Below are 12,782 nucleotides of genomic sequence, written 5' to 3' on the forward strand. Positions count from 1 at the left end.
AAAAATATAAATTTGTTTCTTTTTCTCTCGGCAACGCCAACCTTATTCTCCCACTCTTCGTCAAACCAAACATGAATAAGCTAATAAACAAATATGAACAGAGACCATTCGCTCAAAGCTCAACTCAGTAGAGGAGTTAAGATATCTGATTCTCTGCTCCACTCATGTTAGTTCTAGGGCTTTGTTTGGTATGGGGGCAGAATATTGAAAAAGAATAATGAACATGGAGAAAGAAGAAGACTTAGAGAAGCAGGCCCATTCACCTCAAAAACCAAAGATTAAGGAACAGATATAAAGAACATCATTTGGTGAAATGGTATTTGTATGAACAAGCTGATCATGCAATAACATAGAAGTCACTTAAAGAATAAAAGCCACTAACTCCTAAATAAAAGTAAACTAACATCACCTTCCTAAATAAAAGGAAAACTTCAACAGAATAGACTTTTTCAGTAAAGACTAATTCAACAACTATGACAGTAAGTTTCACTAATTTGCAACACTCCCCCTTAATGCAAATTTACTGTCAACAACACCAAGAGCACTTCGAAACACTTCAAAATTTCCTTTGCCAAGTGCTTTGGTAAATATATCAGCAACTTTCTCTTCAGTTCGTATTTTCTGCAGCTGAATGTCCTGAGTCAAAACCTTTTCTCGAACGAAATGATAATGTGTTTCAATGTGTTTTGTGCGGGCATGAAACACTGGATTTCCAACAAGCTTAATTGCACTTTCATTATCACAGTGAATGAGAACTGCATAATCCAAGACAAAGAACATTTCTTGAATAAGCCTCTTAAGCCAAATATACTCTTGAGTGGCCATAGTAGCTGCTAAATATTCAGCTTCACAACTTGAAAGAGCAACATTAGTTTTCTTTTTGCTGCACCATGAGACTACTGCTAAACCTGTATTAAAACAATACCCTGTTGTGGAGCGACAATCATTCACATCACCAGCCCAGTTTGCATCTACAAAACCAGTCAGAAAAAATGATACATGCTGTATATACAATAACCCAAAATTCATAGTGTTTTTTTACATAGCGAAGAATCCTCTTTGTTGCAGTTAAATGGCTCTCACATGGTTTTTCCATAAACTGATAGATGACTCCTACAAAATATAAAATATCAGGCCTTGTGATAGTTAAATAGAATAAACTACCAACAAGCTGTCGGAAAAGTGTTGCATTTTCCAATAGTTTTCATTCATCTTTAGTTAACTTCAAGCAAGGTTCCATGGGAGTAGTCATTGCTTTTGACTCCCCCATACGAAAACAATTCAGTAAACTTGATGCATATCCTCTTTGAGAGAGAAAATATCCATCTGACCTTTTAACCTCCAAGCCAAGAAAAAAACTAACCTCTCCCAAACTCTTCATTTCAAATCGAAGAGACATAGCATCTCGAAGACGAGTTATTTCAATATTTTCATCACCAGTAATGATCATGTCATCCACATAAAGAAGGAGCATTGTGCACACTGCATATGTTTTCTTAACAAATAAACTTGAATATGCAATTGAAGACTTGAAACCACAAAAATCAAGGTATTGAGCGATTTTACCATACCAAGCACGTGGAGCTTGTTTGAGGCCATACAAAGCCTTCTTGAGTGGCACACATAATCAGGAAACTCCTTAGAAATTAATCCATGTGGTTGCTCCATAAAGATATCTCTATCCAACTCTCCATAAATAAATGCTTTCTTCACGTCTAATTGCCACAATTTCCAGCCTTTGTAAGTAGCCAGTGATATAATTATTCGAATCGTCACCATTTTAGCAACATGACTAAAAGTTTCCTCGTAATCTAAACCATATTGCGGAGAAAAACCACGAGCAACAAGATGAGCTTTATACATGTCGATAGTGCCATCAACCCTTTTCTTCAACTTGTAAACCTATTTGCAAGTAACTAATTCAATATTCTTTGGCTTCGGAATAAGCTCTGATGTGCAGTTCTTGTTCAAAGCTGATATTTCCTCCCACATTGCTTCTTCCCATTTAAAAATACCTTTAGCTTCATTGTAAAACTTAGGTTCATTAACATATGATTCTCCCATAAGAAAACATGACACAATAGAGCAGTGATTTAACTGAACTTCATAATCAGTTAAATAATTAGGTTGCTTTCTTTGCCTAGAGGACCCCCGAATAGTAGTCCCTATAATCTCATCTTGTTGAATATTTTCTCCAGAAGGAGTAATATTGCTCCCCTTTTCACTAGATGCATTGTCACAAAAAAAATGGAAAAGATCAGTTGTGCCTCTATTTGTATATGCATCAATCTGATGTGATGAAACTTCATCAAACACCACATCACGAGAAACAACAACTTTCTTTGTTTCTGGATCCATACAACTCCATCCTTTCCTATGAGTGTCATAACCAACAAAAATACAACGCCTTGCCCTTGGGTCAAGTTTAGTTCGATTAGTTTTTGAAACATAGACATAACAAACTGAGCCAAAACTCAAAAATAACTCACATTGGGTTTGTGATGGTATAGTGCTTCAGAAGAAGATGATTTTGTCCCTGGATACGGAGGTAGATGATTTATGACATGACAAGCTGATTAAATAGTTGCTGCCCATAGCTCTCTTGGAAGGTTCTTTGCATGCAACCATGACAAGCACATGGATGTGAGATGTGACAATTTGCGCTCAACAACTCCATTTTGCTGTGGAGTTCTGGACAAGTCATTTGACGCCGAATATCATATTCTCTGCAATAATTTAGGAATTGATCAGACATGTTTTCTCCACCATTATTGGTGTGTAGACACTTTATAGACAGCCCAAATTCTTTCTCCACATGCTCCTTGAACTGAATAACTTGAAGAAAGTCTCACTTTTGTATTCCAAGAAAAACACCCAAGTGAACCGAGAAAAGTCGCCCACAAGAACCATTACATAATGAAAACCGTTGTAACTGGGTATTCTAGTTGGCCCCATCAGATTTGAATGTATCAGTTGTAGTGTAGCAATAGCTTTATTTTTCGAATTCGGGAAAGGAAGACGATGCGATTTTCCATATTGGCAACCAGGATAAACCACATCTTGATAAATTTCTTTAAAAAGAGGAACACCATCAAGAAGCTTCTTTGTAGAGATATTCTGCAGCAATTGATAACCAACATGGCCTAACCGAGCATGCCAAAGTGTTGCACTTGCATTCTGACCTATCTTTTCCACATATACATCACTTGTAGACAATACATAGAGTGACTCTTTTCTTTTTCCATTAATAAAACATCATCTTAAAGGTGTTTTATATTGGAAATAATTTTCACATCATCTGGACCAAAAAGAACATACCACCCAGAATCAGCAATCTGAGAAACTGAAGCAAGATTCTTCTTTAAGCCTAGAACATGATAAACATCTTCGAGAGAAACGCCACCAGCATTGGAAATATTTTTCTTGACATTAAATTGTCTTTCGTTCACGATAGGATGTAATGAATTATCAGCTGTAACAATAGCTATGTTTCCATAATGCAGACAAACATTAGAGAGTAAAAAATCATGTCTCGTTGTATGATGAGAGCAACCAGAATCAATAATTCAATCCTTGCTATAGTCTATGGAAGCATTAGCATATGGTTCTGCATTGGTTTGTTGCACAACAGAATTCACAATAACAGGTTGTTCAACAACTTCAATGGATAAGCATTGCTCCTACTTGAGTTGTTTAAACTTACTAGTTTCATGGCTAACATTTGCTCCCGTGAGATTTACACGACAAATTTGTTTAATATGGCCTGATTTCCTGCACCGATTACACACCACATTCACACGAAAATCACGCTTTAAGTGTCCCAGCTTTCCACAACTATAACAATTTTTGGAATTACCTCCGAACTGCCATTTAGTTTTGAATTGCTTGTTGTCACCTGAAGCATGCTTGGAGGAATAATTGCTTTTTACTTTTTCTTTTGTGTAAAGAACATCATCCACTTGAGAGGGAGATAGCTTGTTGTTGCTGCCAATTTGTTTCACCAATGCTTCCTGATTTGAGAGCAGATTCTCCAGCTCAATAATAGAAGGTTGGTTTGCCACCCTTGTAAAAAAGAGATAAAGGGCATAAACTCTTTCCGCAATCTGCAGATAAGATAATGACGTAAACGAGCTTCACTCACCGGATCATATGTATCAAATTCTAAAATTTCATAACACAAGGTTTTAAGTTTCATAAAATATTTTGAAACTAAAATATTGTGTTGAGTCATCCCAACAAGTTCGTTCTCCAAATATTGCATCCTTATTGTGTTCTTTTGAGTGAACAACCTTTCAAATGTCTCCCACACTTGCTTTGGCGACTTCACATCACAAACGTGCTCTATGTACTCCTGACTGATCGATATTCGTAAAGCAAACAAAGCTTTGCGGCACTTAATCTTCCACTTCCTTCGCAACTCAGCATTCTATGGTGTATCTCCTGGAATTACAGCTTCATCACCAGAGATAAGATCCCACAAATCCTACCCTTGTAGATAAGCTTTCATGCATAGCTTCCAGTAACTATAATTGTTACCAACAAGCTTGTCTACAAAGACATTGCTTCCACCATTCATCTTTATTGAGTAATAAAATCAAACATTTAATAAGCAACATGGCTCTGGTACCATGAAACAAATATAAAGACAAGAAGCAGCCAAAGAGAAAGCAGAGAAGATCCTTTGAAATTGAACTTTTATTACTCAATGAATAAATCAAACAACAATTACAACTTTATAAATACTAAAAAATGCACTAAAATATCTCAACTAACACAAACGTGTCTTCAGAGTTTATTTGCCTAAATAAAAGCCACTAACTCCTAAATAAAAGAAAAATAACATTAGCTTCCTAAATAAAAGGAAAACTTCAAACAGAATAGATTTTTTCAGCAAAGACTAATTCAACAACTATGATAGTAAGTTTCACTAATTTGCAACAATATGCTTCATGGTTTTGAGATTCCAAAGCCACCGCCTCGTCGACCTCGAATGATTCACCTTTGGAGCTCTTCAAAGTGATCTTCCTACCTGACATATCTTTTGCTATCAATTCCCCAATAGATTAAAAGTAAGAAATTGAACTAATTGGTTTTTTTAGGGGGAGGGCGGGAGTCCTCCTAGTCGACGAGTTTACTCTTAAATAGAGGGCGGGTTATCTTGATAAGATGGTTTAAATCATCCACGTGGAGCATCTTCAGCCAATTAATTATTGACACGAGTTGTTGTGAATAGCAAGCATAACCAAACTTGGGATTTTCCCCTTAAATTGTCCTCATGGCCTACGCAAAATTACTATAGTAGGATATACAAATTTAGGGTAAATTATGAGTTTAATATCTAAACTATTAGTTTTGATTCTTTTTAGTATTTAAATTTTTGATTTTTTCAAAACCATGCCTAAAGTTTAGTTTTTGGTTCATTTTAGTATATGCCGTTAAAAATTATAGTTTATGTTTCATTTTAGTACCCAGTTCAAAATTTAACACTAAGTTTTGAAAAGAATAAAAGTTTAGGTACTAAAATGACCAAAATTGATAGTTTAGGTACTAAACGCATTAAACTTTTAATGGAAGGGTATTAAAATGAAATGAGAATAAAATGTTAAGCATGATTCTAAAAAAATTGAAACTTTAGGTACTAAAATTGATAGTTTATGTCCTAAATACGTACTTTACCCATAAATTTATGATTTAAGTGTTTAAGTTTATAGTTTAGAATAAGGTTGAAATGACTCGAGTCTGAGTATTGTTGAGTTCAACTCGATTTAAAATATTTAATGTTCAGTTTTACTCGACTCATAAGTTTATAATTTTAAAATTTTTAAGCTCGATTAGAACTCAAAATAAAAAATTGAAGCTCGCGACCTCATGAGCTTATATTTTTTTTCTAAAAAATGCGCACAAGTTACTTGATATATGATTCGAAAGCTCACAAGCTTATATTTTTTTCTAAAAAAAGGCCCACAAGCTACTTGATATCCGACTCGAAATCTCACAAGCTTAAAATTTCAAGCTAGACTCGAACTCAAAACATTCTCAGACTTAGCTCAATTAAAGCTTAAACTCAAGCTCCATCCAAACTCGAATTCAAGCTCGAACCTTAATAACATGAAAATTTTATATTGTACTTTTAAAAAAGATAACATGTAAATGTTAATATTATTAAGAATTTAATTTAAATTTTAAATTTTAATATTTTTTTAGTCGAGTATTAAATAATTCGCTTCGGCTCATTAAGAACTTGAGTTGAATTTGAGGTTGAGTTGAATCCATTCGATTCATGTTGACCAAACTTGAATCAAGTTAAACTAGAATAACTCGCGATATGTTTTGTCTCATTTACAATCCTAGTTTAGAATATATGTTTATAAACTAGAATTTAGAGAGTAAAATTTAGGGTTTTATAATTAAAAATTAAGATTAAAAAGATAAATTATACAAAATAATTTGTATATAGTTAGTGTGTCAAATAATAATCTCATATATATATAATTTGTTTATAATAATAATAATAAATTATACTACATGCATGGATGGAATCACTCGAATTTAAAGAGTTTTGATCTGACATGATATGATCATATAGGACCATTTTCAAAATAATAATCATGTTCAAGTCGAGTTAAGTTTATAAAGATAAAGTTGGTCTTGCATGTTCGAGTTTAAGTTGAAAAATATTTGACTTATTCTAACTCAAGATAATAGTATAATCATCTCTTTTATATTTAGGAACAATTATTATAATGATATATATATTACTTCTCATCAAATAAAAACTAGATATAATTATTATAATTTCTCTCTTTCTATATATATATACTTTACTATTTTTTAGAATAAGAATAGGGCACACAAACTAAGCGACCTCAGTGGTAAATGAATTGTTGTTATTCCTTAAGGTGTTCTAGTTTGAGTACTAGGAATACGAGGACTGTGAGCGTTTAATGTCAAATGGTTAAGAGTGTTATTTGAACAAATATTATATTATACTTGCACCAAATTAATAAAAAAAAGAATAGGGAGAAATATTTATCTTAGATTAGGTTGAGGTGGATCTTAACTTAAATTTCTGATCAAATTGAGGTTAGATGAAAAAATAACAAAATATCAAATCAAGTCAAATTTAAATGGAAATTTTTTAATTTTTCTAATCAGATTCGAATTAAAAAAAAACCTAATTACCTGACTCATGTCCCCCTTAACTATAGGTCACTAAATTATCACAAAGTATACAAATGAATCATTATATTATAAGTAGTTTTAATCAATGCAAATAACTAATTTTATTATAAATGGTTGATTTAGGTTTTGGCTTCTTTAAGATCTAGAGCTTTGTTCAATGATCCAAATAATAAAGGGACCAGCGAGAGCTTTAATAGATATAGGATTAGTTTGCTCTAATGGTTATATTTATCGGGTCGATCCCACATGATACATTGATATGTGTTTAGTCATATAATGACATTCAAAAAACATAAGGGTTACTCAAAAAAAAAAAAAAACAATGCAACATATGGGGGGGGAAAATGTTTTCCCTCTTATAGTGTGATATGTATTTCTCTTGTTCTTATAACAAATTTCATAATTTTATTAAAATTTGAACTATTTTTCCACCAAAAAACAAAGAAATGGTTTAAAAGATCTCATAGATTTAAATGTTCAAATGCACTTTTTTTTATAGGTCGTGATTCCGACTCAAAATATAAACAACTTTTTAATACACGGTTAAATCAAAACCACCATAAAAAAATCAGTGTACGATACAACATGAAGTGAAGAATCTTCCCAATTAATTGGACTAATTTACATATATGTAGGTTCAAAGCCAATATATTCTAGTACAGTTCCAATTTCACAACGGCGACTAACTGAGGTTAGTGTTAAAACCTCCTAAAAAATCAACACTTCCCTGACCTGATACTTACGATTCCATAAATTGTGATGGTGGAGGGCTTGTTTTAGTCTTCTCTAAACCTGAAAGTTCATGTGAATTCTCATGTTTATTGTACCATGAAACCAGACCACGGTTATCACAAGCATTATGCTGTACTAATGTTCAAACTAACTTAATTCTATCAATTTTGATGTGATTCGATCTTACAAGATATTTTCTCTCTCTTGAAACTAGGATTTAGGTCAATCGAGATGAGTCTTATGAAGAATATAGTCAAGGTCCTAGCATAATCAAATTTAGAATAATTTTTTTCGATCTGACCCGACTCAAGATAAATTACCATCTATAATCCTTAAACACAAAATTTTGTCTATAAAATAACTCTTCTCTTTTTTTTCTTCATATTTTTCCTCCCTCACTGTTCTCCAAACTCTCTCTTTATCTACTCCTTTCACGCTTTTTCCCTATTTTTTTAATAATTCGAGTGATTATAAAGTACTACCTCCGTCCCATAAAAATCTTTCCTAAACCTCACCTCGAACTTTTTTTTTTGTTTGAATAATCTTATTATAAGGTGGGATTTGGATATTTTGACCATGCATAAATATGTATATAGGACATACCATAAGCCCCACGTACTTGTACTTCTCGCCATTCTTGAACAAGGGCACAACAGCAACACATCAAATGTGAGAGGAAATCATCAATAAATCCACCCTGCCGAAAGAAAGAAAGAAAGAAAAAGTAGAGCATATTACGGAAACCCAATTCAATTAAGATGGCAACTTTCTAGCCTTACACCAAAAATAAGTGTGGAGGAAGTAATCATCAGTTAATCACATGGAGGTATATAATTTCAAATGGCAGTGCATCATCTGATATGCTATTCATGTTCAGACAGCTCAAAATCATATACTCGTGATGATGACTAATGGCTACAATCAAATTAGAATACTCGGGATAATGGACTATAGTCTATAAGCTAATGAACACAACATAAAAGCATCTCTACTTGCATGCATGGCACTAAAAATAGCCGAGACTTGTAACTCAGAGTTTCATACTTTGCAAAAGAAGATTACTCTTTCATTGGAAGAGAAAATACCGTAATGTTCAATGCCTTCCGTAGTTTCCTTCTAACACAGCATGTGTAGCAACAGCATGACAATATCAGTGAATATGCCATCAGTTCATTGCATGCTTCTGCGGAAGCTGAAGAAAGTTTCTATGTTAGCTTCGAAATAATACCAAAATCAAAGAAAAAATCCAAAGGCGTTGCTGTTTGTATAACACTTTTCTGTGGTAAGACATCAAGAGAGAAGGTAATTTCCTTTCCTAAGGAAAACCATTAATGGACTTATCCTGTTATATATACATCCCAAGCAATATGGAAATGCACATGCATCCTTATTATCAGGGTAAACTGAACTAAACAAATCAAATTCTTGCACAAATGAAGATCAAAAAGAATTTTACCTAAGCAAGTAAAACATAATTACGAATTAAAATATAATCCAAAATACTTACACATATGTCTGTTCCTTGCCACAGTAGCAATCTTTGAAAATGTAGCACAAGGACAAAAGAATGTCTTTATACCTGCAACCAAAAAATGTGGCTTAGGAGACCAGATGCATGACAGCAAATACTGGTCAGTTCTGCATGAGAAGTTTGTCCTACAAATCTTATTAAAAATTGTGTTCCTCTTTTCCTCCATAACTGCAAAAGAAACATAAATCCATATTTAAAATAAATGTTCCTATCCCTTTTCTTGGAGCTTAGCTATCTCAAGGTATAATTTGTAACTTCTACAGAGTCTAACAGAGTAGAAGGTAGGCATTTCATACAAAAATGGGGCAACAATGATGTAAGAAAGACTTACATAGATATGGTTCTGAGCAACAACCGAGCAAATCTGCATGCCATTCGCCACATTGATGCGAACCTCTGTTAGAGAGCAGATCATGTCCTGATGAAACTGAAGATGTATTTCTGAGAAAAAAGGTACGCACATACAACTTTTAGAATCCGAATTTAAGCTCCGAGCACATGAAGTACGTAAACCATGGGTGTATATTCAAAAGCTCGTGGACTTGAATACACCAAGACTGTAATTCAAATGCCAAATTCCTTGAGAATGAAAGGGATCAAGTTGTTGGCAACTAAAAATTATGACCAAAGTTTTAACTTTATCAAAAGAATGAAGGCAAATTAGTTATCATTTTTAATTACAATGGCAGTTCAAAAAGCTTTTTGTACTTTCTTAATATATGCATACATCAGCTTTCAACTCGAGGTATAAGGCCAATGGAAAAGGGGAAAGGTTGCAAAGGATATTGCTACATGGGAAGTTGTTTTGAGTATAACTACAATTATATTTTAACAACACAAGACTATAAATGTAAGGAAAACTAACCTAGAAGTAGTGCGTGAACCAGGTTTCTTAGGAGAGTTTTCATTATATGAATGACCTTTCTCACTATTGGCATCTGAGAAATTACGCTCTACTTTCATGGATGAACTCTTATCTGGAATAGAAGTTATAGCCGCAACCTCTGTCACATCAAGCAAACGCTGGATTACTTCACACTGCTGAACATCATAATTGGCTTGCGATAGTTGTAGCTCCAGTTGAAGCTTTTCATTTTCCTTACGAAGTGCTTCATTAAAACACATGTTTGGATATGAGCAAGAAAGAGTTTTTTTCAAAATCAAGGCATCATTTGTCGACGGATCTGGTTTCAGTATAACATCCTGCACTCTCCTGTCCTCTTCATCCAGTGTGTACTCATGTTGATCTTTCTCAATAACTTCTAGTCTCTCCTGCAGGTTTGAGAGAACTTAAAAATTAGTAAAGCAGGCAAACTAAAGATTAAAAATACTGTCCAACCACTGGAGATTTTAGTCCCTTCAGTAATCCCATTGATTAATTATTTTCCAATGATATTTCTGGAAAGAAACATATCCAAATCTTCCAATACAACATTTTTTATCTGCACAAAAAGTTCTATATAATTCAGTACATTTTCTTGGCAGTAAAGGCTTGACCTGTATCCTTCCTTGACAAAATCAGAAGCCGTGTACAAACTATTTGGCCGATGGATTCATCTTTAGAGAAGCTGATATCGGGCCTGAATGGTTTAGATTTTCATTAAAAAAACAGGGGAAGATAGAAGAACAAGTGGCTGAAGGGAAGGAACGTTAATTAACTAGAAAAGAATTAATAGGGAGGAAAACATATATGATCGCCTATCCTTCCAAAAAATTTAAATATCAAAGGAATTCAAAAGGACATATGACTGAAGGTATGAAGTTTGTCCCACCTAGGGATTTAAATTGCGGTTACAGTCTCGTTTTTTATTGCGTTGTGTTTATCGCGGTTGCGGCAATCGCAATTGCGGTATCTAAGTCGTGCAATAATGGTATTGGACATCACCTTTACCACTATATAACAATCACTATTCCGATAACAGACTTCTATTTAAATCCCTGGTCCCACCCTATTTTGCCTTCTCCACTACCTATCTCAACCCTCCCCAAGCTAATGAAGAACCAGATATTAAAATGTAAATTAGTCGGTTTTCGATGGTTGACCATTGTAGCAAGGAATCAAAAATCATCCCTTGATTTACAATGGCCAAACAAAGAAACAAAAGCTATGGAGAGATCCATAAGAAGACAATAGTATTTACAGCACTGAATTTCAACAAGACAATAGTATTTACAGCACTGAATTTCAATAAAGGAATCATACATGCATTTCTAAAGCTTACCTTCATTTTCAAGTACCAATTCCAACCCCAAACATCATTTCAAAATTGTTTCGAGAGTCATGCAAATAAGGAAAAATAAAATAAAAAGGGGTAAATATCAAAACAACAATAAGAAAAGCGAATAAATACCCTGACTCGAGCATTATCCACAAGAGTGATAAGAGGAACAATCTTCAAATACTGATCAATTTCATTCTGGGCTTTCCTAAACTGATATACGATGTTCCACCCCATGGCCAGGAGATAGAGATAGCTCCTATCCTGACAACTATGTACCAATACGTAAGCCCTCCTTAATGCATCCTCCAGTTGATCCAACGGCTCACGTGTCTCGGGATACCTCTTAAGCTCCGAGATCTTGAGCTGCTCCAGCAAGTTACCAATCAACTTGAGATGATTTGCGAATTGCCTGCAGTTCTTCTTATGCATTCGGGCAGTGCTTGCTGCTTTGACGATCATTGCTATTAACCGCACTGCATCAAATCCTGCGAGCTGGGCTACATTTGCAAGTTCTCCAAAATGTTCCCAAGATGCCATCCTTTTCCTCTTTAATCAAATCTGAAACCCATTATGAACTGTGATGAAGATCGTTTACATATTTCTTCAGAGCCAGAAATTGCATTATAGTAAAAAGAAAGAAAATTAGAGAGAATGCGCCGAGACACACACCTGCTTCTGAGCGGGACTTTTTCTCTTGCTTTAATTAATTTATTAAATTCATTCTGCTTTCGTTTTATATCTTCAAGAAGAGAAGGAGTGAGGATTTAGGAGAAGAGGTGCATTAAATTGAGGAACTAACGGCCATTGCTTTGCACAGAGTAAGCAGAGCAACAACTATAATATATAATCTCTCTCTCTCTGACTTCTTTTGACGAGCTCGTGCCTCAGCTGAGATAATCAAATTAGAAACTATTATGTATTTTTATCTTCATGCATTTAAGTTTGTTTGTAGAATCATGGAATGTGAATGTCCATTTAAATTTTAACAAAATGAATTATTTATAACCTTCACAATCTCACTTTTCCATTAACAAAATTGTTATAGTAATAATGTTATTATCTACTTCTTTTTTGATTAATTTGGAGTGAATATAAGATTATATATAATCACTATA

General features: G+C 33.9%; 1 protein-coding gene across 1 annotated transcript; it reads right to left on the reverse strand.

The window, feature by feature from the left end:
* Positions 1-7,860: 7,860 nt before the first annotated feature.
* LOC120166756 (protein MID1-COMPLEMENTING ACTIVITY 1-like) lies at positions 7,861-12,483 on the reverse strand. The gene is made up of 8 exons (XM_039175966.1): positions 12,337-12,483; positions 11,797-12,225; positions 10,311-10,717; positions 9,777-9,886; positions 9,422-9,493; positions 9,000-9,106; positions 8,518-8,611; positions 7,861-7,974 (listed from the first exon to the last, which is right to left on the reverse strand). Exons 2-8 carry the CDS (start codon positions 12,202-12,204, stop codon positions 7,922-7,924), a joined length of 1,251 nt encoding a protein of 416 aa, XP_039031897.1. The 5' UTR covers positions 12,205-12,225; positions 12,337-12,483; the 3' UTR covers positions 7,861-7,921.
* Between the last annotated feature and the right edge of the window lie 299 nt (positions 12,484-12,782).

Source organism: Hibiscus syriacus, unplaced genomic scaffold (genome assembly GCF_006381635.1).
Source record: "Hibiscus syriacus cultivar Baekdansim isolate YM2019G1 unplaced genomic scaffold, ASM638163v2 tig00111644_pilon, whole genome shotgun sequence".
Classification (NCBI taxonomy): Eukaryota; Viridiplantae; Streptophyta; class Magnoliopsida; order Malvales; family Malvaceae; genus Hibiscus; species Hibiscus syriacus.

Bases quoted from the DNA above. Each gene is read 5' to 3' on its own strand.
- LOC120166756 (XM_039175966.1), bottom strand. From the start codon at position 12,204: ATGGCATCTTGGGAACATTTTGGAGAACTTGCAAATGTAGCCCAGCTC. The intron at 9,887-10,310 runs GTTAGTTTTCCT...CTTTTTTCTCAG, and splicing joins GGTTCACGCACTACTTCTAG to AAATACATCTTCAGTTTCAT. The intron at 9,107-9,421 runs GTAAGTATTTTG...AACTTTCTTCAG, and splicing joins GGCAAGGAACAGACATATGT to CTTCCGCAGAAGCATGCAAT.